The sequence below is a fragment of the Neophocaena asiaeorientalis genome, unplaced genomic scaffold (genome assembly GCF_003031525.2).
Source record: "Neophocaena asiaeorientalis asiaeorientalis breed wild unplaced genomic scaffold, Neophocaena_asiaeorientalis_V1.1 scaffold479, whole genome shotgun sequence".
In the NCBI taxonomy this organism is placed as follows: domain Eukaryota; kingdom Metazoa; phylum Chordata; class Mammalia; order Artiodactyla; family Phocoenidae; genus Neophocaena; species Neophocaena asiaeorientalis.
This window is the reverse complement of record NW_020173774.1, coordinates 3,552,391-3,577,578: the sequence shown is the minus strand read 5'-3', so window position 1 is coordinate 3,577,578 and position 25,188 is coordinate 3,552,391. Positions and strand designations below refer to the sequence as shown.

Here is a 25,188-nt window from a genome sequence, read left to right as displayed (position 1 = left end):
AGCGGCCAGGTAAGAGTCCGCCCTGGACCGCCCCGCCAGCTACCCGCGCCTGCCTTTTTGGGGCGCGCCCGGCGGGGAGGTGGTGAGACAGCCCCTCATCTCCCCGCTCGTTGCCGGGCCGCCGTTCTGCCCGGACCCTTCCCCCAGCCCCTTGCCCGCTGCCTGCGGCTGGGTGGCGCTGGGACCCCGGGGTGCCCTCCGAGTCGAGGGTTCCTTAGGCCGTGACTGTTCACCTGGGAGTGCTGGCGGAACCGGGCCGCGGCTTACTCCCTCTCTGCCACCGCGCGCCCCTCCGCCGCCCCGGACCCCCTGCATCGCACTGCACCGCGCTTATCCGCGCCCTGGCTGGATGCAGGGCGGGGAGAGCCGCGGGTCCCGAGACCTGGGCTCCCTATAATAGCAAGTTTTTCTCCAAACCTAAAGGTCGCCTTCGTCCAGCCCCACTGCCCCGGGCACTAGCCCCGGCTTGGCTGCGCCGCCTGGCCACCTCGGGCAGCGCGCCCCAAGGTGCGAGAGTCTGCGCTTCGGCTCCTGGTCAGCGGACATGGGGACGAATCTTGGGTTGGGGGTGGGCGCGTGTCGCTTTCCCCGGAGAGAAGGCGTTGCTAAGGGTGGGTCCAGGTGTCAGGCATGTCCAGACCTGCTGCTGGAGCGCTGCGCACCTGATCCTCGGGGTAGCTGGGATTGGGGGTTGGAAGCGGTCAGACATTTCCAACCAGAATCACCTGGGCACCGAGTCGGGATCAGGCAGCCCCCGGCTGTCGGGCTTCTAGGAGATCGCAGAGGACGTGCCCCCGGGCGCACAGATGGCGGGAGATGAGGCGGCCGAACTCGGCGCCCTTGCGCTGAGAAGCACACACGCTCTTACGAGCTCAGCTTTACCTGTGCAGCCCTCTAACTTTTCTCCTTCGCGCCCTGGGGGACGGCCTCAACCCCCTTTGCCCAGGCGGGTGCCCTGGCCCAGCTGCAACTCTTGACCCCTAGGCGATGGGGGAAGGGCAATCCAGCAGAGGGTTGGCGCTCCCGGACGGGTCCGGTCCTTCCTTGCCGACGCCCCAGGGGTCTGGAGTCTGCAACCTGCCGGAGCTGACTGCAGTATCTCGTGGCTTTGGGGGAGGAGGGTGACCCTATTTTATTTGTAAGTACCGCCCGGTCAAAGCCAGACTGAAGGCCAAGATGCTGCTGAGGTGCGGGGCGAGGGCTGGCCCCTGAATCGTGGACAAAGTAGTTGAGTTTCTCTGACCCAACGGTGTCCACGGGGTGACACACACCAAGGCTGGTCTAGGTTGATTAACCCCTTGACCCCTCACAGCACCCTCTTATACCCCGTCCGTCCGCGGAGCAAGCAGCCTGCCTCCTGTTCCCCCGGGCCCCCCACCCGCAGTCTCCCTCTCCCCAGGCTCTTCCTGCTTCCCTCCGCCCCGCAGGCTGGCTCGGCTCGCAGCTTTAATTACATTAATATTAAAAATACATAAGGTGAGGAGAGGCAGCTTTCTCTCTGGCTAGTTCCCTCTCCACCGGCCACCCCTTTCCATTTTGTCGGGCGAGGAAGCACAGGCTGGAGCTGCTCCCACACTCTTGCCCAGCCGTGTCCACACACACCTCCCACCCCCTTTCCGAAGACCTCTTCCAGAGCAGCCCATTCCCCGGGAGTCGAGGCCCCCTAGCAAATACCTGATGGACTCTCCCCTCCCCCTTCCAGAAGCCGGCCATTAATAAATGAAGCCCAAGCTATTTGATAGGGAAGGGGCAGATGGGGATGGGGTTGGAGAAAGGCCCAGAAGGCGGCAGGACGGCCCGAGGGGCAAAATCCTCTCCAACAGGAGAAGCAAGTAGCTCTGGCCTTGGGCCTGCGGGAGGCTGGATGTGCCAGGTGAGGTGGCACCTAAGTGGCCTTTGGGTCTGCAGAGCTCCCGCGCCCCTGCCATTCAGAGGCTCCAGCATCTGCGCTGGGCGCCAGGGCGACTTGCCAGACAGGCCTTTCTTTTCCTTCGTGCCTTAATTGGGTCTTAGGTGCCAGGCTGGTCCCTGGGGCCTGTTCTGCTTGGGGTGGCGTGGTGGTGGCGGAGGCGGCTGAGGGAGGATGTTGATGTGGTGAGAGCAGCGAAGATGGGGTTTGGTGTATTTTTCTCTCCCGTTGCCTGTCACCCCCGCGGCACCAAGGAAAATGTAAATGTGAATGTTCGAGGCTGTTACAGAAAACAATATCCTCTTGCAATAATTTGTACGTCCATCTGTGAGGAGGGGGAGGAGGCAGAGAGAGAGAGGGAGGAGAAAACAAGATGAGATGGAGCGTCCTCTGGATGGAATTAAGCAGTTATTGAATGTGTTTTAAGCGTCTGTTCTTTCCATTCCTCTCGAAATACCTTTTTTTTTTTTGATGAAGCCTGAGCTCAGACTGATTCCCCAGAACTAAACTGGGAAGGTGTTTTAATAATCGGTTGTCGAGTCTTCAATAACTGCCTTATTATTGCCAAAACAAATCCAGGTTCGGGCAGCCAGAGGAACCCCAGCGAGGCTCTCTCCGTTGTTCCATCCAGCGTGCCAGCATCTGTGTTGCCTGCAATTGCATTTTTACTGTGTAAAAGAGCAAGCTTCCCCGGCACTAAAATTCCTGTTTTCTAAAAGCCAAAATAATGGGGTGCATTGATTTTTTTCATTTCCCCCCCCAACCTCTCGGATGGGGACTCATGGTTCTTCTCTCTAGAGAAGACCAAACTAAAAGCCTTCGACAAGCCATTAAGAAAATCTCTAACACTCTGTTCAGAGTCTAATTAAAAGGGGGGTGGGCACTCAAGGGAATGTGTTTTTTAAATCTCCAAATGGCAAACACAACTTAGGGGAAGGAGGTGAAAGACCAGTGAACGTTGGGGAGGGGGTAGGTAGGCAGAGAGGCCCTGGGTGCTAGGATAACATGGGGGAGAATGGGATTGCCTTGATACCCGACAAACCTTTCAGATGCTTCGTATTTCTGGGCATCAAAGTCAGCTGCCTTGAATATATTTCTGCAGCAGACTGGGGAGCTCAATTAGAAACAAAAAGCAAGTAAGCAGTTGACCCAAAGGCAGTGCTTAAGTTGAGCAGATTCCAGTAGACTGGCTGAATAGGCTTATTTTTCTCAGATTGAGGAATCGAGAGAAGGTGGGCAAGCAAATGGCAGGGGTGGAGGGTGGGGTTGGCCCAGCGATGCTTGCGCACCTCCCCCCCACCCCAGGCACAGGGTGGTTGTCTGCACAGGGCACCTCATGGGCTGTTGGCTTTTGTCAGAGGGGTGCAGACCTCCAGTCCCCCTTACCTTCTCCGGGTCTTCAGGAATTCCACGCTTGTGACTTGCTTGGTCCCCTGCTCAGCCTGGTGAAGGACGATTTTATTTGTGGATGAGTTGAAGGGAGGCTGGATGTTCAGAGAGCTTTTTTGGGGGGTATGGGTACCAAGCGGGGAGATTCTTCCCTCCCACGTGATCTTGGAGGAGGTGTTTCTTGGGGGCATTGGAAGCAGTCAAAAGGAAACGCCCCCAGCTTCCGAAGTGCTTTCTCAGCCCCTAGCTCAGTAGATTCTAACCAGCACCCGGGTGCATGAATGGGGTGAGCCACAGGCAGCAGACGTGACAGGGTGCCAGGAACCCAAGGGCAGGCCCTGGATTTGCATATAATTTGCATACCGATTTGCATGCTCACCTAGCCAGGCCAAGAGCCTCACCCTCTGTGAGTAGCCGCCTCTTGATCTCAGCCTCAGCTGCAGCCAGGCAGTGGCTTTTCCTTCTGTGGAATGGGGGTGGGGCAAGAGTGGGGAGAAGGATGATGTTTTGGGTAGTGCCTCTCTCTTGCCTCTGAGTTCTAGGCCTACAGGGGCTCAGCACTGAGTGTTTCTTCTGGCAAGGCAGCCCCTGACCTTGCAACTGGGGTGGGATGGGTGACCGGTGGCAGAGACACCGGAAGGCAGACCAAACTTTGGGTGTGGGTTGTGCCTCTTGTACTGCAGGAAGAAGAGAGGGGCACACCTGCTTTGGGGATCCAGGGCCAACATTTGTTTTCTGGTGAGTGCACCCCCAGAATGGAGGATGCTTAGGGCTGTGGTCAGTGGGTGGAGAAGCAGCAACTGATGGGAAGAGGGTATCGAGTGAGGCACAATGCTCTTTCACCCCGCTGGGTTGTCGGTGTCCAGCTTGGGAGGGGGTTGTGGCCTCTGAGGGGAAGAGCCCCCAGCGGCTGCTTCTTCCATTGTTAAGACGCCTTCTGTCACCTGCAGTGGTGGGGGCGCGGTGAAAGGCAGGCACTGTGGTCGGACGATGGGTGTAGAAAGAGTTGGGAGTAATGCTTGAAGAGCATACAGTTCAGGGCAGCTGGACTGCTGCTTCCCAGAGAGCCAGCTGGGATGCCCACGGTTGGGGGGGTGGCTTCGGGAATGATTCTGTCTGCATTTCCGGGGCCCTGGGCAAATCCCACCCTGGCAGGTGCAGCTCCAAGGCCTCTCAGAGTGTTTTTCTGCACATCTAATGATCTGGGAGAGCCCTGGTCCACCAGAGCCCACAGAGGTTTCTGAAGGAGGTGGGGGTGGAACCCTAAGGTGTTGGGTAGAGCCTCGGGGGATGGCCGGAGGGAGAGAGGGAGAGGGCCAGTGGGCAGAGCTTCAAGCCCTCCTCCCCCAGTTCTTCCAACCAGAGCATTTTATATACTAGAATTGTGAAGAAAAATAAAAAAGATTGCAATTCGATGGTGCAGTGGATATTCGGAGTCAAGGCAAACCCTTCATTTGCATCCTGGCTCTGCACTTAGTATGTGACCTTGGTCCTCTCTGAACCTCCCTTTCTCCAGCTATGAAATGGGATTAAAGGAGATAATGCATATGAAGTACCTAGAATATAACTCGTTTTCAGTAAACCTTAGACCTCTTCTTTTTTCTGCTTCCCCCCCAAAGCAGAGCAGCTGCTTCTGTCCCGAATGGTTGTACTAATGAGGCACAGTTTTGGCCAAGCCAACTGACTTAGACTTTGTAGCAGTAAGAGAGGCTGAATGGTGGCCAGGGCAGGGGACATCACAGCTTCCTTCTATCACCTGTCAGCTGGGTAGCCTGCAGGACCCATCCTCAGCCAGATAGCTGAGGCCATGCAGCCACCTGGGTGTCCCTGGGGTGGGCTGGGGTGGGAGCATCCAGCACACTTCCTTTCCCCAGCCACAGCTGGCGGCAGTTGTAGAAAAGTTGAGGGCACAGGTTGGCTCCAGATTTGGATTTGAGGGTGAGGCAAAGGCCAGTCTCATACCTACCAAAGGAAGGCTGGGTTTGGTTGATAAATCTCTACCATGACTGGACACAGTAAGAACTGATTTAATGCCATAAACCTATGTACATGGGCTGCACAGGGTGAGCCCCCATACCTTGTAGCTGGATGGATTTCTGTCTTTCCCTGCTAGGATGGACTTTGCTGTCTTTCAGGTAGTTTCATGTCTAGAGAACACCCTTGACAGCCCCTGACCTTGGGGATCCCTGGACCACCCCTCCCTCCATAACCCAGTCAGCCGTATGACCCAGGGAAGCAGCGTATGACCCAGAGGTCAGTTGCTGCTCATGGCAGGTTGTGGCCTGTGGGTCCCATGGGTGGCGGGGCACGGGGCTGTAGCACAGCAGCCTGTGTGCCCTGTCTAACGGCCGTTTGTCCTGTGCTGCTTTCACACGGACAGCATTAGCCTTGGGTACCACCCCTGCCATCCAGCTGCTATCCCCTCACCCGTTCAGCCACCCCCTGCCCCACTTCCCCATGCCCTTGCTCTACACGCTGTTTGCACTGGCAGTTTCCAAGGTCGCCGTCTTCGTTAAGAACAGTTATTCAAAGGCAAGTTGCATCTCCATTAAACTCCGTGTGTGTGTGTAAGAAGCATTGTCCGTAGACCTAGAAAACAAAGCTCAGCTCTCTAATATAGGCACATTACCTAATAGTTCATGAGCCTCTATTTCCCAATCTGCAAAATGGGCAAAATAACCCCAGTCCTGGCTGTCCCCCAGAGCGATTGCTATTGCATATGCACAAAAAGGGTGAAGGCCATACAATGGTATAGCGTGTGACAATGCTTTGTAAACCGAAGAGGGCAACATATAAACACACACATGTAAAAGCCACAGCAAATCAGTTTTAGCCTTATAAATGCTCTGCTGAAATGAGGTATAATTACTGTCATCTCATGATACAGGAACAACGAAGGTCTCACAGCTGTGTGTGGCTGTCTCCCCCTCCCTGGGCCTCACACATATGGAGAATTTTCCTAGCCTTTGCTTTTCATCGACATGGGGAACAGCTGATGAGACAAAGCCAGGCTGCCAACGTCTTCATGGAGTAGACTTGGCAGATTCCCTGTGGCCCCAGTGCCTGGGGGCAGTGGGAGGAGCTTACCTCTGCTCCCTCCCCAGGTCCTTAGATGCGAGTTTAGTCCATAACCCTCTGGACACGCCCCTGAGGGTGTTCTCCCTGCTGGGACTCCACAGTTTTTTTGTGGGAAGGGGAGTAGGCACAGGGTCCCACCTTGGGTCACCTTGTTTGAGGTCACAGCAATTACTGGAATCCAGGCCCTGAGAACCCAGCTGACTCAGGGTCATGGACACCCTGTATCTAGGGTGGCTTCCCAGAGCCATGGGGGAGAAGGTGAGTGGGGGACCTGCTCTGGGGGTGTGACAGCCATGGGTCAAAATCTTCCAGGTTGGAAGGCACCTTCAGGGACATGGAATCCGTCCCCTAATCAGCTGTCTGATCCCCTCTGCACTGTCCCACCAGCGTTGTTCTTCCTCTGCTCCGGCACTTCCAGCCACTGGAAACTCCTTCCTTTCAAGGAGGCCATTCCTGGCCAGAGAGCTATTACAGCTCTCACCCTTACAGTCAGCCACTTTCTTGGTCCTGTACCTTCTACTCACTGGCTCTGCTCCTACCTTTTAGGCCACATAAATCCAGGTGAAACCCTCTTCTACCTGATGACACTTTGACTACTTGTAGACAGATGAACTGCCCACCTGAGCCCTCTCCTCTGGGCAGCCAGCAGCCCTGGTCCCTCTAATGCTCCCTCCTATGACATCATTCCCTTTCTCCATGATGCCCTCCGTGCCTGGGTTGCTGGGATCTGAAAGTGGAGCGGCCAGAGTTGCAAGAGCGGTGGAGACGGGGGTCTGGTCCCAGCCAGGACGCTGGCCAGCTGTGCACCTGGGGCAAATGACTCTCCAGGCCTCATTCTCCCCGTCTGTAAATGGAGGAGATTGAACAAAATAACCTCTTAAGTCCTTCCAGTGTGAACAGTCTAAATCTAGGAATCTCTGGGGACAACTGTGCTGTCTGAGCCGACTCCCAGGAAAGACCTTTCTGGCCATAAGGGGCGTTCCTTTGACAGGCCCTGTCTAGAAGGGGCTGGAAGATTAAAGGGTCTGTTTGACTGTCAGCTGTTGCTCATAACTTCTCCTGGAGCTGATGGTGAGGGGCCTTGTAGGTTGAAGGATGACTGATCTTTACTGGATCTCAGAGGTTTCTGGTTGCTGGTTACAGGAACTATGTTTGCGCTAAGAATCTTAAGAAAAAAGAAAAAAAAAACCCGTTTCTGATGGACAGAGGTGACCACTTGGGCACTGGAGCAGTGCTTCTCATTGGGGTGGTACTGTTTCCTTAGGGCTGTTTGGAAACTGGGGGGATACTTTTTGGTTATTTTACTCACTAGAGTAAGGAGGATATAGTGGAGGGCAGGGAGGGATGATTAGGGATGAAGTGTCTGACGCCTGGGGCAGTCCCAAATAATTCAGAATCGTCATTCCCCAAATGGCTCTCTTTCATCAGAAACCCACCTTATAGGATGGTCACAGCTCGGAGACACTCTGTGAGAGTAGAATGTAGTGCTCCCGTTGAGAAACACAGCCGGAGTAAGGGAGGCCTGGGTTTCAAATGCTGCTCTGTCAGCCCTGGCTGTGCCACCTAGGAAATGACTTGATCTCTTGAAGATCCTGTTTTCTTAGCTGTAAAATGGGGTCTTGGGCAGTAGCTGCATTAGAGGGTACTCATAAGGATCAAATGCACTGTAGTGTAAGGAAAGGGCTTCTCACAGCGCCTGGCACACAATTAGTGCTGAAAAGAAATGGTGGCCATGATGATGGTGAGGGTAGAGGTAAAGCAAGTGTGCCAGGTTTGGGGACAGAAGGTCTGGGACTCGTCCCAGCTGCACAACCAGTTCTGGTTGCCTGTAAATGCTCAGATGCTGTCTGGGGGGACCGGCCCTTCCCGTCCTCAGAATCGAGACTCCGATTGTCTCCAAGGTGTGAACACACCATAACGGGGTTTTCCGATGGAGGGGCCAGACCCCGTCTCCCTGGTCCTCACCTGGGTTTTGGATGGACATGGTGGTTGACCTGAGACCCCACTGGCTGATCCTCTCTGGACCCGGTTTTTCCACCTATGGAACAAGAACAGAGTGAAGACAAATAATAATACATCTCTTTTATGAAAACCTTTGTGTGGAGATGCAGTGGAGTAGTCAACCTTGCAAATTAATCTGAGAAACCTCACATCTGCATTAAAACAACCACAGCTCTGTGTGCGGCCCGGGAGCCGTGTAGCTGTGGCAATGCTCTGTTTATTGATCACACCATTCTTTCATTAACTCGATCACCAAACTAAGTTACTTAATGAGGTGCTGAGGTTCTGTCAGCCAAGCCCATGAGAATGGTCTGTTGTTGGGAGAGTGGATTGAAGTCCGGTATGGCAAACCTTTCTCCTATGGAGCATTACTCTGTAGACAGAGGACCACCTGCCTCAGAAACAGAGTTCCCTGGCCCTACGACAGACTCAGTGAATCTGGTATCTAAGGACGCGCATGTTTAACAAGGTCTCCAGGTGGTTCTTATGCATAGTAATGTTTGAAAACTACTGTCTGAAGTTGCCATCATCAAAATCGGGGAGAGGTATTTGTTGTGGGAGATACTTCCCGCCTATCTGCTATCATGATAATATTTATAACCACAGCAATGAATACTTAGGTGGTTACCTCTGCCACTTATATATACCGGAAACTGTCATACATATGAACTCATCCAATCTAACAACCCTTGAAGTAGATACAGTCACCCCCATTTTATAGATGAGGAAACCAAGGTGTAGAGAGGCGAGGTAATCTTGCCTGCAGTTACCCTGCTTGTAAGGGGCAGAGCAAGGATTCAAGCCTGGGGAGCCAGAGTCTGGGCGTTTAACCACTGTGCTAAGTGCCTAGTGCTGTGCTAGGCCCAGGGGACAGAGTGGTGACCAGGACGGGGAGCTCATAGGCCTGCAGGGGAGCCCTGCCCGCCCCTCGTCCCCGCTGCTACCATCCAGCGCGCTCCCCGTGCCCAGGGCTGGATACCCCTTGCAGGCTCTTGCCCATCTCTCGGGCGGGTGCAGGTGGCAGGGACTCCAGCACTGGCAGATGCTCCTGGATGAAAGATCCAGTGAATGAGACTAAATATTGTAAAGGAAGAGAAGAAGTGACTCATTTCTCCCTGTGGAGGTGGTGAGGCGTTAACATTTCGGTCCCCTCAGGTTGTCATTTACGATGATTGGAGATGATGACATGGGGATAATTCAAAGTGCACCTGGGTGGAAGCCTCAGTTGGCCAGACACCTCCATCCCAACCCAGGCAGGTGGGGTGGGGGGCCCCTGAGTGTCGACTGCGTGGGTGTTGAGTTTCCTTCGCCAAACTAATCCCGATGGCCAGACGGCGCAGGGCAGACGGACAAGTTGATGCGATGGATATTTAGGTTTCAGGGGTGACCCTGGGGCAGCCCAAATGCCTGGGGGCGATTTCTGGTTTAAAAATATTGCTGTGCTATTTCTACGCTTCTAATCTCCCAGCCATTTGGAGCCTGTTTTATGAAACACGGCATCAGGGTGGTGCTCCATGTTAACCGGCGGAGAAGATTAAAGGGGTTTAAGTCTGGGCGTCTGTCACATCACAACCAAGCCCATAACTTCCATTTTCTATTAAAAATCCATTTCCCCTTTGACCAGAAGAAGCTTTGCTGTTGATCTGATCTCTCTCTCTTTATTTATGAAGTGTTTCTCCCTCCTCTCCTTCTCTCTGTAAGTCTGTCTGGTTCTGTCTGCGGAGGGAAGAAAGAGCTGGGGGATGGCTGAGATTTAGGGGAAAGTTGGGAAAGTCGAAGTTTCCTGTCCAAAGATTTGCTTTCCAAATGTGGACTGGCTTCCAGAGAAGAAATGAAAGCAAATCCTCATAAGGTCCCAAACTTTGAACTCTTCAGCTTTGTGTTGGAAAAAACTCTGGCTTGGGAGCCAGGCAGACTTTGAATGTTGGCCTGGTGGCCTCCTGGCTGTACGATCTTGGAGAATCTCCCCCCCTGAGCCTCTCTGACCTCACCTGTAAGATGAGACTCACAGAGCCCACCTCAGACCTCTGCGTGAGGATTATGTGAGGAGATGCCCTTGTAGCACACAGTAGGCGCTCAATCAGTTAGCCTCCTTTCTTTTGAGAACTCTGTACCATCAGCCAGGCCACTGAGCCTCCAGGGGAGTAGGTGTAGAGCCAAAATGAAATTACAGAAAGGGCCATAAACCCTTCTGCGAACTCTGCCCTGGGCGGTGGGTTAACCCTCTTCTGCCCCCATCTCCTTTGCAAGCTCCTGGATGGTGGGGACCGTTTTCCCTGGCCTTTGATGCTTTCCACCACACCTGGGGGCCTGCTGGGCACGTGGCTCATGCTGGGTAAAGATCTCCTGAAGGAACAAGTCTTTCCTGGCCTCGGGTCAGGAAGGACCTGGGAGAGGAGAGCATTCAAGGGTGCAGGAGTCACCCTCGGGTGCAGGACTGCAGAGGGGTGGGGGGACTGGGCCCTGGCCACCCTTTGCAGTAACTTTCGCCTCCCCGGTCCCCTCGGGGAATCGCTGGGATGCGAATAACAATCCCATCCCTCCTAGTCCTGCATCCTCATTACGGGGAACCAAGTACTTTCACGTTCTGTTTTGCCTGCTCAGCAGCCCTGGGGGACAGGTAAGGTCCCCCTTTTGTGAATGAGGACGTTGAGGCTCAGAAAGGCTAAGTGGGTTGCCTGAGGTCACACAGCAGGTCAGGAATGAGCCCCAGGAGGGAAGGTAGCACTGTCAGACTTGTCCCGGGTCTCTGACTATTGTCCCATGCTTCTGTGCTCCTCAGAGCTGGCTGAGGCTTTGTCACTGCTCTGAAGGTTCAAACGGGAGCCTGAGGAGGGAAAGCTGCCATCATTGAAGCCTCTCCAGACTCCGTGAGGTGGGGGGGTGAGGCCCCCTGACCCCTGCTACTACCGCTTCCGTGGCTGGTGACCGTACCCATCGCTACCGCAGCCACTCACTGGTGCCCTGTGCCAAGCTTCATCTTAGCACATGGCAGAGATTTCAGGGGATCTGTGCCTCGGTTTCCCCTTTATGGATTTGCTTATTCCTCTCTCTTGGCAGGTGGGGTGAGGCTGAATTAATATTTATTTAAAGGCTTCTGCATTCCAGGCTGACAGGTGCCTTGTGATGGTAAGATATGAGCCCGAAGTAAGTGCAAAATGCTATTGTCTCACACCTGAGGGTGATGTTTCATAATGGCAGTGCTCTGTCAGAGCTACAAGCTGAAATGAATGGTGTATCTAATCCTCCCCAGCTCCCCCAGACCCAGAAGACAGCAGCTTACGTACCGGGGGGGGAAAATATGAGGCTACTCACCTTTTGCTATAAATCCGCTGTTTCTTCAGCCCTGACAGCTGGCTGGACAGTCCCCGTCAATTCGTCAATTACGTCTACCCATCTGTAGTTGCGGAGAAGCCCGTGTCCTTGGCCCTGGCAGGATCCGAGGCCCAGAGGGCGGGAAGGCTGCTGCTACCGTGGCTGGCAGTCCTTCCAGGAGCCCAGAGCCGAGAGGAGCCTGGTCCCCAGGGGTTGTCTCTGCAGGGAGGGTGGGATGGATTTCCAGCCGGGAGAGAAGACCAGCAGTGTGTATTGAGTGTGGGTTTGGGATGGAAGAAAGGATGGGGAGGGATACCCAGCCTGGAAAACCAGAGTTTGTGGTTTGATTCCTTTTGTCTTCGGTGTGGTGCGTACAAAAGGGCAGTTTCGCCCCCAGGCTCTGAAGGCAGGCAAAGTCGGGCTCTGGCCCAGCTCTGATACTTTCACTCTGGGTTACTTTGGGTAAATTAGTTAACTTTTCAGAGCCTCGATTTCCTTATCTGTACAATGGGATGATAATAATAGCATCCCCTAGAGAGTCATGAGATGAAGTGAGAGAACACCTGTAACAGGTCTAGCACCCAGCCTGGCCCGTAGTTAGTGAAATCCATGGTGGCTAGCAGTAGTTGTTTTTTTTTTAAACATCTTTATTGGAGTATAATTGCTTTACAATGGTGTGTTAGTTTCTGCTTTATAACAGAGTGAATCGGCTATACGTATACATATAGCCCCATATCCCCTGGCTAGGAGTATTGCTGCTGGCCTTATCATCACTGAGGGCTACTTCACACTGATCCTTAAATGTTTTCTTACGCTGCCCCTTGAATCAGACAATTCCTGAGCTCCTCTCTGGCAGGGATCTTTCTCAGCTTCCTAAGTCCATTTGTCAGCCATAATGTCTAAATTATGCCTCTTTCTGTTCCTTGATGGATTTTGGCGTCCAAAATCCATAAAACTGCCACGGTGAGGGTGTCTGATTAACTAGGTTGTCTCAGGAAGTACCCAGAAACCCCAGAGTCATGTCCCCGCGCCCACGGGCTAAGCATTGTCTGAAATGTTGAGTCCGACACGGGCCCCTCCCAGGGGGTGTGTGTGTGCTCACAGGCGTGTGGATATATTCATCCTGTTCTTGGCCAGCTGAAAAGGGAAGTTGGAGGCCAGGTGGTGTTTGAGGGAGGTATAAACCCCCTCTTTATTATTGCAGTGGTTACAACCATCTAAGGGTTAAGAAATCAGACTCCGGGCTCAGATTGCCTCAGTCTGAGTCCCAGAGCCCTCACTTACTGGTCATGTGGTCTTGGGAAAGTCTTTGATCTCTCAGTGCGTTAGTTTCCTCATCTGTGAACTGGAATAAGAATAATACCTCCCTCACAGGGTTGTCGGGAGGATTAAAAGTCATACGAGTAGGGCTTCCCCGGTGGCGCAGTGGTTGAGAGTCCGCCTGCCGATGCTGGGGTCCGGGAAGATCCCACGTGCCGCGGAGCGGCTGGGCTCGTGAGCCATGGCCGCTGAGCCTGCGCGTCCGGAGCCTGTGCTCCGCGACGGGAGAGGCCACAACACTGAGAGGCCGCGTGCTGCAAAAAAAAAAAAAAAAAGTCATACGAGTAAAGTGCTTGCAACAGTGCCTGGCATGTAGAAGATGCTTAATGAATAATTGTTGACTGAATGTCAATCAAGAAGCCTTTCAGAAGGTGAGCGGGCTCCTGAGAACCTGGGGAGTGTGGAACCGAAGAGAAACTTCCTAAGCCTCAGTTTGCTTACTTGCAGAATGGCATGATTTCATGACCTTGGGGAATACTCTGGTCCCTGTGAGTTGGGCAGGCTTCCAAGGGACCCACTGGGGTCCCCTCTTCCACAGAGCAGACTTCTCCACCGCCAGCACCGACACTGTCACCGGGGAGGCAGCGTGAGGACGTGGATGGGAAAGCTGTGGTGCCCACCGTGGCCCGGCTCCGCCTCCGCCTCCACCCCCTGCAGCCGCTATGGGCGCGCAGTGCCGGGTAGGGAGGGCAAATGCATCTGTAGCTAAGAGGATGCCCCTGTCACCCCAGCAAGGAGCCCATGGATGTCTTTTCCAGCACTGCTGCTAATGGCTTCATCACAGCTTTTTATGAGATGATGTGAATTGCTCTGACCAATGAGGCTTAATGGCCTTCCTCAATGAGCTGCCCGGTACGTTCTCCCGGGAGGCTCGGCTCAGAGTTAAGCCGAGAATATTAATATGGTCGGATGCAGGCCCTTCCCCTCCCCATAGAGTTGTGGAAATTGAGGTCAAGTTGGGTCCCCTGCAGCGTTCTTTAAACAAGCGGCAGAGTGGTTTGTTTGCTCCTTGATCTTCCTGGTGGAGAGGCTTCCAGCTGGAGACCTGGGACCAGGCCCCCTCTTCCTCTGGGTTTGCTTCCACTTGTTCAGAGGTGACCCTTCTTAAGGGGGCAGGCTCCTTGGTAGGGAGAGAAGGCCCTGATTCCACTATTCAGGGCTGCCTCCCACGAGGGCAGGCAAGACTGAGGCCCTGGGCTGGGATGAGAGTTGCAGACAGCTGTCCTCCTTGTCAGGCGGCCTTGATGTCGTCAGGTAGCTGCGGTCGTGAGCAGGTTCGCCCGTGTGACTGAGTGTGGCAATGGCAACATGTCAGAGATGCACGGGGTCTTTGCAGCCTCTTGTATCCTCCCTCCATTTTACAAGTGAAGGAGCAGAGGGTCAGAGAGGGGAAGGGAATTCCATGGTTGGTCAGTGTCAGGGATGGTTTTAGGCTTGCGGGGGTGGGTATCTCTAGCCCCTAGGCTTGGATTGGTCTACCCACGGTGCCGCCAGTCCTCAACCCATCATCTGGGGCAACACATTTTCCAAATCGACCTCCAGAGGGGGAGAAGGCTCTGCAGTCTTTTCTCGTCCAGGCCAGCATCCCCGCTTCGTGTAGCCCTTCCTCATAGAGCACGGTCTCTGACCTTTTACCTTTCGGCTGTGGTGTGACAGAAAGTGTGCTAAGATCCTCTTTAGAGCAGTGTGTTCAGATTTCAATCCTGTAGCTTATTAGCTGTGTCATCTCAGGCGAATCACATAACTTGCTCAGCCTCCAAAAGGGAACAATAAAAAAGAGGCAGTACTGTCTCCTCTCAGTGTTGTACAGATGAACCAAGGGACCGGGTGTGAACCTCCCTGAGTATAATAGGTGCTCAATAAATATCCATTATCTAAGCAATTTCAGTGTCTCTCCTAAAGTGTTGATGGGTGGCTGGGGTGCGGGGACGTGGATTATGGCTTGGGACCCTTCGCCATAGCAGAGGTGGCCGCCTCTCTCCGTGGACTTGGCTTGGCATGGAGGACGAGATGTTTCAACTTTTGCCATCCCTATGCTAGGCTGGAAGCTTATGCAGGGTGGGAACTGTCTCTTCCTCACCGTTGCCAATGCCTGGTGTACAGTCAGTGCTCGATAGTGCTGTTGAATGACTGGTACTTGAACGTTTTATGAATGAACGTGGGTGTTGCAGCCTCCCGGGCCTACGAGGGTATCATTAGCAGGCACTAACCAGCCTCTCCCCTCCCCTGCAGCCCGCCCTGAAGATGTCGGCACCAGCCTCTACTTTGTAAATGACTCCTTGCAGCAGGTGATCTTCTCCAGCTCCGTGGGGGTGGTGGTGCCCTGCCCGGCCGCGGGCTCCCCCAGTGCGGCCCTTCGATGGTACCTGGCCACGGGGGACGACATCTACGACGTGCCGCACATCCGGCACGTCCACGCCAACGGGACGCTGCAGCTCTACCCCTTCTCCCCCTCCGCCTTCAATAGCTTTATCCACGACAATGACTACTTCTGCACCGCGGAGAATGCTGCCGGCAAGATCCGGAGTCCCAACATCCGCGTCAAAGCAGGTAAAGGACCAGACACGGGCTCCCCTGCAGGGCGGGAATGGGGAGCCGGCAGCGCCCGTCGTTTTGAGGATGTGTGTGTAGCATGGAAGAAGGCAAGGCGGCCCATCGTGGAAAATCATGCTGTTCTTTGGAATCTTAGCTCTGCCACTTCCTGTGTGTCCTTAGGTGGAGAACACACCTTTCTGAGCCTCAGTTTCCTCATCTGCAAAGCTGATGCCAGCACCCACCTTGTTCATCACTACGTGTGATGGTCCAAGGAGATAGGGCCCATTTATATTAAGTAATGTGCTCATTTTAGTACTTGGTTCATGGAAAAATTCAGTGAGTTTCTTAAAAAAAAAACAAAACCGTTTATTGAAAGAGAGTATATAAAAGAACTGCAAATGTTGTGAGTATATAGCTCGATGAATTTGCACAAAGTTTAATATCCAGGTGAAGGTATCAGCACCTCAGAAGCGCCTTCATGCTTTTTACAGTCACTCCACCCTAGGGGAAACCACAGTCCTGACTTCTAACAAGATAGATGTTTGCCTGTTTCTGTACTTTATCTAAATGGAGTCCTACAGTCCTAGGCCCTTGAATCTTTTGCTCACTGTTGTTTGTGGGGTTTAGCCCTACTGCCGTGTGAAGTTATATGTCATTCATTCTCCTTGCTGTATAGTCTCGTTTGGCTATACTGCACTTTATTTATCCATTCCACTGTTGATAGACATTTGAATATAAGGTATCTCATGAGAATAGGCATTTAGGTAAAATTCATGATGGAAAACTCTTAGCAGAGAAGCATTGTGGTCTTGGGAAGAGGTGATGGAAGCAAGGAAGTGAGGGCTTCTCAGCTGTTCTCTTTACAGAAACCAGAAAGTCTCATTTCTCTGGGTTAGGTCTGGAGGTGAGTGCATGGCTTAGATGAGCTACTCTTAGCTAGGTTGTCATGATATGCTGGTGAGTCCCAATCTGTTATAAAGTGCCTCGAATAGTAAGAAAGCATGGAAGTTTGGGGAATGATTTCCTTCGAAGAGCTTTTTGAGTGGGAGGGGATAGGTAATGTTCTAGCCAGCTCACTGCGATGGCTCCAAGGCTTGGGCGTGCCATCTTTCCCGGCGATTGTGTTGCGCGGGGGAGAGTCGGCTCCGGGGGGAGTCTCCCCAACCTGCATGCCTAGCGATGGATCCTGCGATATCTCTGACTTCCTGTCCTGGCAAGGAGTCAGGCCCTCAAGGAAAGTTGTGTTGTGCTTTGGAATCTTAGCTTTGCCACTTACCAGAGGACACACGTTTCTGAGCCTCAGTTTCCTCATCTGCAAAGCAGATGCCAGCACCTACTTCGTTCATCACTCCGTGTGACGGTTCAGCGAGATAGCGCTCTGTTGAATTAAGATCCTTCCGCCTCAGGAGAGCCTCTCACACGTAGAAGGTTCCAAGCAGCTGGGAATGGGTGTGTGTAGGGGTGATGTGGGGTGGGAGTTCTTAATTAAAGAGCTGGTCTTCATCCACTGGTTCGGTTGGGGGAGGGGGGTGTGGGAGTGTGAGCTCTGAGGACCCACTTAGATATCTCCTCTGGGGCTCCCCGTGGATCCTCTTTTCAGGAACAGCACTGACCCCCTAACACGACACCAGGTGCTGGACTGGGAGCCCTGAGGTCGGGATATGGAGCCCAGTTCTGGCCTCCACAGCCTGGAGGATTGAGCTAAGGGCAAGCCATGTTCTGTTTCCTAATACCTGCCTGTTATTGGGTTAGGATATAGTTTTCACAATAATCCTGTCTGGTGTGTCTTACAAGGGAGGGAACTAAGTCAAATAAAGGTTAAGTCACTTGCCCGAAGGGCACCTGTAGCCAGTTAATGACAGAGGCGTGGCTGTAATGACCAGCTGCATTGCTGTAGTGCTTTCCACGTGCCAGGCCTTCTCCATGCTGCTGTTATTTCCTTTTACGCGTGAGGAAACCGAGGCTCCAGAAGGTTCACGAGCTCTTAGCCAGCGTTACACTGCTGCTCGGAGGAGGACACAGGGCCTGCTTGTTTGATGCTTCTAACCATAGGTCTCTGCAGGCTCTCGAGGACTGTCTCCGTGGTGTGCACCCAAACCCCAGCCCTTCCCACCCTCCCCCCTGCTTCCCTCCCCTTAGCCTCCTCTCTGCTCTCCCCGCGTCTGCAGGCAGTGCGGTGTCCAGCCCACGAAAGGGTGGACCACGGCCCCACAGAGCTGGGAGTGCCTCTTTCCATGCCTCCGTCCTCCACCTCAACTGTGTCTCTTCCCATCACAGCCACAACACAGGGAGGGAAAGAATAAAGACCTGGGGAGGGACGGGCAGGACTGGCCTGATGGGAAACACAGCCAATTAAGAAGCTTTTGATGAAGCCAGAGGGACTGCAGGTGCACAGCCGGAGGGGCTGCAGGGCCCGGAGCATTGCCCTGGCAACCATGGCAGGGAGAGCAGGAGGGCACACAGCCCAGGTGCCTGCAGAGGGACAAGGTCGGGAAGCAGCGGGGCTCTGGCTGCACCGGCTCTGCTTGGCAGAGAAGAGGTGGAAAGACAGAGAGGACCCCGGGGAAAGGCCAAGCGGAGGAGGACCAGAGAGAGGCAGAAGCAGGCCCCTCGGCCCTACCCCTAAGGTTGGTCCAGCCCACCCATGGGACCTGATACGTAGAGCACCTGCAGGTGACAGCACCCCAGAAACCAGCCCTGGGACCGACCGAGGCAGGAGAGCTCCACTACGCACTGTGGGTGAAAGGATCTGCTGAAGCTTGGGGCAAGACTGGCGGTCAGGCTGTAGGCGGTGTCAGGAGGTGGGAGAAACCAGCAAGCATGCTTTGTTTTGTAGAATCTTGGAAATCGCCCGTGGCTCTGGGGTAGGTGTTTTCAGAGATCATCACTGTGTCGAGTATTCTCTCCCATTGTTCTCATAAACCACTGAGCCCTGCAGAAAGTTCTGTATGTCAACTACATTTTCCCAGGCTGCCTTTCACCTTGAAGAGGCACAAAAATCTGTTTTTAGATCACGTGTCACAGTTTTACTTTTGGCAAATGATGGTCGTTTTGCCCCAAACTCTTACCACCCTGGGCCCAGGAATCATGTAGGAAATCAAGCGTGGTTTAATTAGAGGGATTCCGGCGCTTTCGCTTAGAAACCACACGTGCCCTCGTTGAATACAATCCCGCTGCAGGGCATAGGTGCCGCCCTCCAGGCCCTTACAATCTAATGCAGTTTGTTAAAACCCACCAAAATTGGAAAGGCTAGAAGTTGGATTTACGGTCCTGTAGAAGGAGGCTGGGTATTTCTGCGGGAGAGTGGGTGTCTGGTGGAGTGGGAAGGAGGTTGCTGGAGAAGGCAGGAATAAGACCCTGGCAGGAACTTCCGGGCGGGGCAAGTGGGAGGTGGGAGAAGAGGTGAAGGAAGTGCGGCCTGGGGTGCTGAGAGGTGGCCATCTCAGGCCCCCACACCGTGTCCTAGTCAAGCCTGTGACACCCTCTTCTTTCCGCCCCGCAACCTGTCTGCAGTTTTCAGGGAACCCTACACCGTTCGGGTGGAGGATCAAAGGTCGATGCGTGGAAGCGTGGCCGTCTTCAAGTGCCTCATCCCCTCTTCAGTGCAGGAATACGTTAGCGTTGTGTCCTGGGAGAAAGACACAGTCGCCATCATCCCAGGTAAGAGAGGACCGCGGGGCCTCATAGGCCCGGATGCTGGGGGGTAGGGGGGCGGAAAATCAGAGGTACTGAGTTGGTGGTTGAGCTCACCCAGCTCTTGAGGTTGGTCCTGGCAAGTGGTTTTTTATTGTTCTGGTGTTGCTTTGGCAAAAAAGTGTCTTTGGTCTCGGCTTGGTGCGTCTCCGTGTGGGTGGTGAAAACCCACGTGGCAGCGGCCTCTGCGGCGTGTGTGAAGGTCCCATCAGACACAGGGTGGTCCTGCTGCCCCGAAGGAGTGGGATCACTGTCTTTCCTGGCCACCAGCTATTTGATTGCCCTTGGCCTTAGAGATGGGAGGCAAGGCTGGAAGGACCTTATCTGTGAAAGACTGTGGGGAGAGGAGCGATAAGAGGCCGGTGTGTGGTCCGTGTTCCTGGGATTCTCGGAGGACCAGACTTGAGTGAGCATACGCGTGGGACTTTGATTTCATGAGCTGCCTAGACGCTCCGTCAGAATTCTAGCCGGCCTCACGCTAGAGGTGCCAGGTGTTGCAAAAAGAAGTTAATACCATGTTGTAGGGTCACCTTGTTAGAGCTGCTGTGACTGCAGGCACTTCAATGCTGGTTCCTATGCAGTGTTGTCCCTTCGACAGGAAAACAGGTCTGGAAATCTCAAGAGAGGACCTCAGATCCTCAAAATACCTCCAGGCCTCCGGTTACAAAACTGTGGGGTTTTCCCATCACTCCAGCGTTTCTCCCTGCATCCCTGCCCATTGCAGCAGCCCTGACACTTCTTCCTTTCTCCATCAAGGACCTTGGTTTTCCTTTCTGTAAAATGGAGGCACTTGACCAGATGCTCCCTGAGTGCCTCCCAGCATTGATGGCCCATTGCTGGGCATACGAAATGGTTCTAGTTGCTCAAGGTCTTCAGGTTAGTTGGAGAAGACAGACTTCTATGCATGAAACCTATAAAGCTGGGATTCTTAATCCTGCTACACAATTGAACCCCTGGGGAGCTCTTTGAAAAACACCAGTGCTTGGGCCCAACCCCAAATCAGCATCTTTAGCAGTAGTACCTGGGCACTAGCTGTTTTAAATCTCCTTGAGTGGTTCCAAGGTAGAGCTATAGGAGACAAACTAATGCTTCAGCACCTTGACAGCCAACGTGGCAGGATACTCTTTTTGAAACATTGATTTGTGTTTTGCTCTTGGAACTTTTTCCTTCTCTCAGTCCCTAGCCAATGGCCAGGCCATTATATCTCCTGGTCTCAGAGCTTGTAGTTGGACAGGAATCAGAAGCTACTTGAAGACACCTGCTCTTCCTGCCTTTTGTGAGCAAACAGGAAAGGTTAGGTTGGGTGTTCTGCCCGGGTAGGAGAGCCTCTGAGGGCAGTGCACAGACAGACCATCGGATGCCAGAGGCAGGGTGGTGCTGTAGGCAGCTCAGGGGGTATGGCGGGAGGAAGCGGTCGGACCTCAGAGGGGTGGCTGTGTGCGGCTCCCTGGGGTCTGGGACTGAGGCCTGGGTTCTTGTGTCCAAATGAGGCGTGAGGTGCACAGCCCAAGACCCAGAATGATCATGCAGGCAGGGACAACGGGCTGGTGAGGACCAGAGAGACCCTGGACCTTGGCACGTTCCTGGGGAATGCACCAACAATGATGGGGACTGAACGTCCTGTCTCTCCAACAGAGTCACATGGAAGGTGATGTAAAGAACATAAAGACATGTGATATTTCTTATATACCTGAGTTTATGGACCAAGAGTTATACTCATTAAGATAATAATAATAAATTTTTGAGTGTTTCCTCTATGCCAGGCGCTGGGCTAAGAAACTTTCATATGTGACCTCATTTTATCCTCACAAAAAAGTCCATAAGTGTATTTTTTTCCCCTTCCACTTTACTGAAGAGGAAACTGAGGCTCAAAAAAGTAAAGGGACTTCTGGGTCACACATGTTATCACACAGAGGGCAGGACTGGACCCAGGTCGGTTCTTTCTGCCTATGTCCTGAACTCCCGCGCAGGACCACCTCCCAGGACCTGCACAAATGTATCCTATGAAGTGTCACTCTGAGTACAAGGGAGGCTGTGTGCTCCAGGCAAGGAGAGCCTTGGCCTCAGGAAAGCGAAAAAGTCAATGCTGGTTTGTAGGGAAGAACTAAGTCAAGTGTAGTGATTACGAGCCCAGAATCTAGGATCAGACTGCCTGGGCTTGAAACTCACTCCTCTGGGCAAGTCTTTTACCTCCTTGGTGCCTCAGTTTCCCCAGTGATAATAAAATAGGGGTAATGATTGGCCTACTTCATTGGGTTCAAGTAAAAATGAAACGAGGACTTCCCTGGTGGCGCAGTGGTTGAGAGTCCGCCTGCCGATGTAGGGGACACGAGTTCGTGTCCCGGTCCGGGAAGATCCCACATGCCGTGGAGCGGCTGGGCCCGTGAGCCATGGCCGCTGAGCCTGCGCGTCCGGAGCCTGTGCTCCGCAACGGGAGAGGCCCCAACATGTTTCAAACACTGCCTGCCACACACTGAGGATGGGCTGGAGCTATGATGATGATTCTTGCGGGGATAAGAGCGTTCTCCTCTCTGTATTGCCGATTCCTGTTTAGGTGTATGTATTTCTGCGTAACAGAGTCTGTGTCCCCCACTAGACTGAGTTTCCCAAGGGTGGCACCTGGGTTGTTTTAGGGCACACATCCCTAGGCTCCTGACGCACCGCCTTGCACCCCCAGGACAAATGCTCACCAAGTGTTCAGTGGGTGCATGATGGATGATCAGGGGAGTTCTGAAAGAATATGGGAGGCATTGGGATAAGGCTGGGTGCAGTGGGTGTGGGGTAGTTAGAAGCTCAGCTCAGACAGGAGAAGCGAAGATTAACCTGGCTCCCGTGTGGAGGCAGTGAGCTTCCGCCAGACTCACTGTAGTTGGTGCTTGTAGTTGGTGCTTCTGGGCTGTCTTTGATGTCAAGCCTGGGCTGGTGGCTCCGAAGGACATAATTATCAGGGAAGTGGGCTGGACGTTAGTCTGCAGGGCTCTGTTACACGTTGCCTGTAGAACCTCCTCCTTTCCTTTAGCCTTGGAGAATTTTCCTCCCCTGCCCAGCCCTCCAGCCCCAACCAAAATCATTCTAGATCCCTCTACATCTACGTTTTAGATCCAGGGATGGACTTTCTAGAGCACGTGAATCCAACGAACACCCTCCCGGAGGAATTCATGAGAACCAGAGGGAGTGGAGTTTTGCATCCTCCAGCCTCTAAAGATGAAGGGCCAGAACTTGGGTCTACCTGCTCCAGGCTTTAATGTTGGAAGATGCAAATCGTTTATTGATTCTTTTCATAAAAATAGGATTCTCTGCTCTCCATACCACACTGCCCCGTGTGTGTGTGTGCGTGTGTGTTTTGGCTGGGATGTTGGATGGCAGCTTCTCACAGTGGGGGCAGATTTAATGCTGAGGCCACCTTGAGGTTCAGGAAGCACTTAGGAGCCTGAGTAACTTCCCTCTGACTCCTCAGGGGCAGCTTCTGGAGTGGGGAGAACAGTGTTGACTTTGATCTCTGGGCTGGCTGGGCTCAGATCCTCCGTCAACCACAGGGCCAGCGGGAGCAGGTGCGAGAGAGCAGGAGGACGAACGGAGGCTGACGTGGGCCAATCAGGGCCCGGGAGACACCTCTTTGGGGAGGGTGGGTGCCCTGGGAGGAGGGGTGCAACGGGGTGGCTGCAGGCCCCTGTGAATGGTCTGCCTCTCCGAGGGGTGTGGAAGGACTTAGAGGTTTGGGGCCTAAGCAAGCTCCATGAGTTGGGTATTGGCTCACGGGTTGGCCTTCCCAGCTGTCCACACTGGGAGGGCAGGCTGAAGCCTCCGCTGAAACTCTGAGCCGCTTTTGGGCTGTGCTTTTCGCAGGGTAGGTAGAGGCTGGACAGACAGCCCAAAGTGCTACCTTTCTCAGAGCCACCTACTGCCTGCCCCCCAAGCTGATCAACTTCCTCCCATCAGGCTATTCAGAGATGTGTGTGTAAAAGCACAGAGCCTCTCACCTATGAGCTGACAGACTCCTACCCCTTACTTCTCTCCCGGGAGACCTGGTCTGGAGGTAAACTGGCTCTCCAGAGCGAGTGGGATGGGGGGTAATAGGGCAAAGGGCTGTGCATAGACATAAATTAAAATTAAGGCCTCCAGTGAAGCCGGGATGTGGTTTAATTTCCCATCTGCATGATCACCATTACAATGCATGTTATTGGATATAAAGATAAATCCGGCTCTGTTCCTAATAGCTTTTAATTTCCACCAGACCTGATTATATTGATGCAGGCTCCTTGTGGGAATTTCCCAGCATGCTCTTCCCCAGCATCCTGACTGGCTGTCTGGGCCCCAGTGGGGAGTTTTGGACACTGCTCAGATGTGGGCCAGATGTATCTGCCGGTGCTGTGGAAGGCAAGCCTGGAGCAGCTCCCTTGTCTAAGTGGATGGGGCTCTGGACTGCTGGGTTGTCATCCTGCCTTGGCCAGGTTGGGAGTGCACTCGGGACACGCTGTGTTGGGGAGGGGAGAAGCAGGAGCAAGGAGAAACTGGCCAGAGGGGTCTTTTCAGAAAAGTGGGCAGTGCTCCCGGACCATAGGTGGGAAGGCAGTGAGCCCGCCACCCATCACCCACGTCGCGCTAATTGTCCCCAGGGTTCCAAATTGTTCATGGGTCTTCGTACCTCTTTGCATTTGGTCTTGCGTCTCCTCTGCCTGGTCTGCACTGATCCCCTTTTCCTTATTGATACTGTACTCCTCTTTTGTCCTTTAAACTTGGTTCACGTGTGTGCCCCTCCACGAAGTTTTACATAAGCCTGCAGCAGATCTATCGGTCCTCTGGTTCCATTCCTGGAGCACTTCCTTCACTGTGTCTCACGTTAGAGGCTGTTGTTTCTGTCTGTCTGCTGCAGGAGGGTGTACAACTCCATCTTTTGCATCTCTTTATCCCCAGGGCCCTCATAGCACCTGTTATAATAATAATAACAAGATTAATAATAATATTTATCATGTACTAAGACCTCTTTTGTGTTAGGCATTCTACATATATTATCTCTAATCCTCACAATAACCCTTTAAGATAGTTTTTTGTTTGTTTGTTTTTCCAGTTTTTATAAATGAAGACAGGGAAGCCCAGGGAAGTTAAGCAAATTAGCCAAGACCACACAGCTAATCGGTGGCTTGGGTTTGAGCTGGGGTCCTCCAGCTTGCACTATTCCCCGCTGCCTCTCCAGAGCAGGCTCCTTATTAAGAACGGACTATTCCAACATCGGAGGAGGGCGTGTCCCTGTCTCCTGCACTTGCCTGGGGACAGAAACATGTCACCAGCCCTTGCCCTGGCCTCCTCTGTGTGCCGTGACCAGAGGCTTTGGCTTTTCTGAAGGTCAACAGCTCTCCAGCTGAAAGATCAGTGGGCAGTCATTCTAACAAGGAGGTTTTCTTGGGCACTGGCTCCGTCTTGGGCCCAGTGGGAGACACAAAGGTGGTCTGATCTGGGAATTTAGGATTCCATTCATGTTGTCAGCTCTGACGGGCAAGGATGATAATTCCAGCACAGTAAGCAATCAGATAGGATCTTGGTTTGCTTTGGAACGCAGGGTCAACGTATTAATTGCATTTTGCTCCAGCTGCTATTAAAGCTACTTTGATCCCATGAGTCTCCACCAACTTGGACAGGGGATGGCACAGATGAGAGAGAGCCCAGGTGGTGCTCGGAAACCAGTTGGACACATGTAGGCTACAGATGAATGGAGTCACTGATTGTCAGAGCTAGAAGGGCCTTGGAGGTCACGTGGTCCAGCCTCTTCATTTACTGATAAAGAAACTCAGGCCCAGACCAATGCCCTCTTGTGCCCCTTCTTCCTTCCCTCCTGCTCATCCTCAGGGCACAGTATCTGAACTACTCGTGGCGTGTTTTTTTTTTTTTGTTTTTTTTTTACTACTGGACATCTTTCCTTCTTTGTTTAAAACCTTCCCATCTTTTAAAGT

The 25,188-nt window shown here is 53.2% G+C and overlaps 1 protein-coding gene across 1 annotated transcript in view; it reads left to right on the top strand.

The window, feature by feature from the left end:
• DSCAML1 (DS cell adhesion molecule like 1) overlaps positions 1-25,188 on the top strand; it is a 340,859-nt gene that overhangs the window by 284 nt on the left and 315,387 nt on the right. Inside the window, exons 2-4 of the mRNA XM_024751739.1 lie at positions 9,856-9,881; positions 15,245-15,562; positions 19,061-19,207. Of these exons, the coding sequence (XP_024607507.1) occupies positions 9,856-9,881; positions 15,245-15,562; positions 19,061-19,207 (491 nt within the window). The remainder of the gene's footprint in view (positions 1-9,855; positions 9,882-15,244; positions 15,563-19,060; positions 19,208-25,188) is intronic.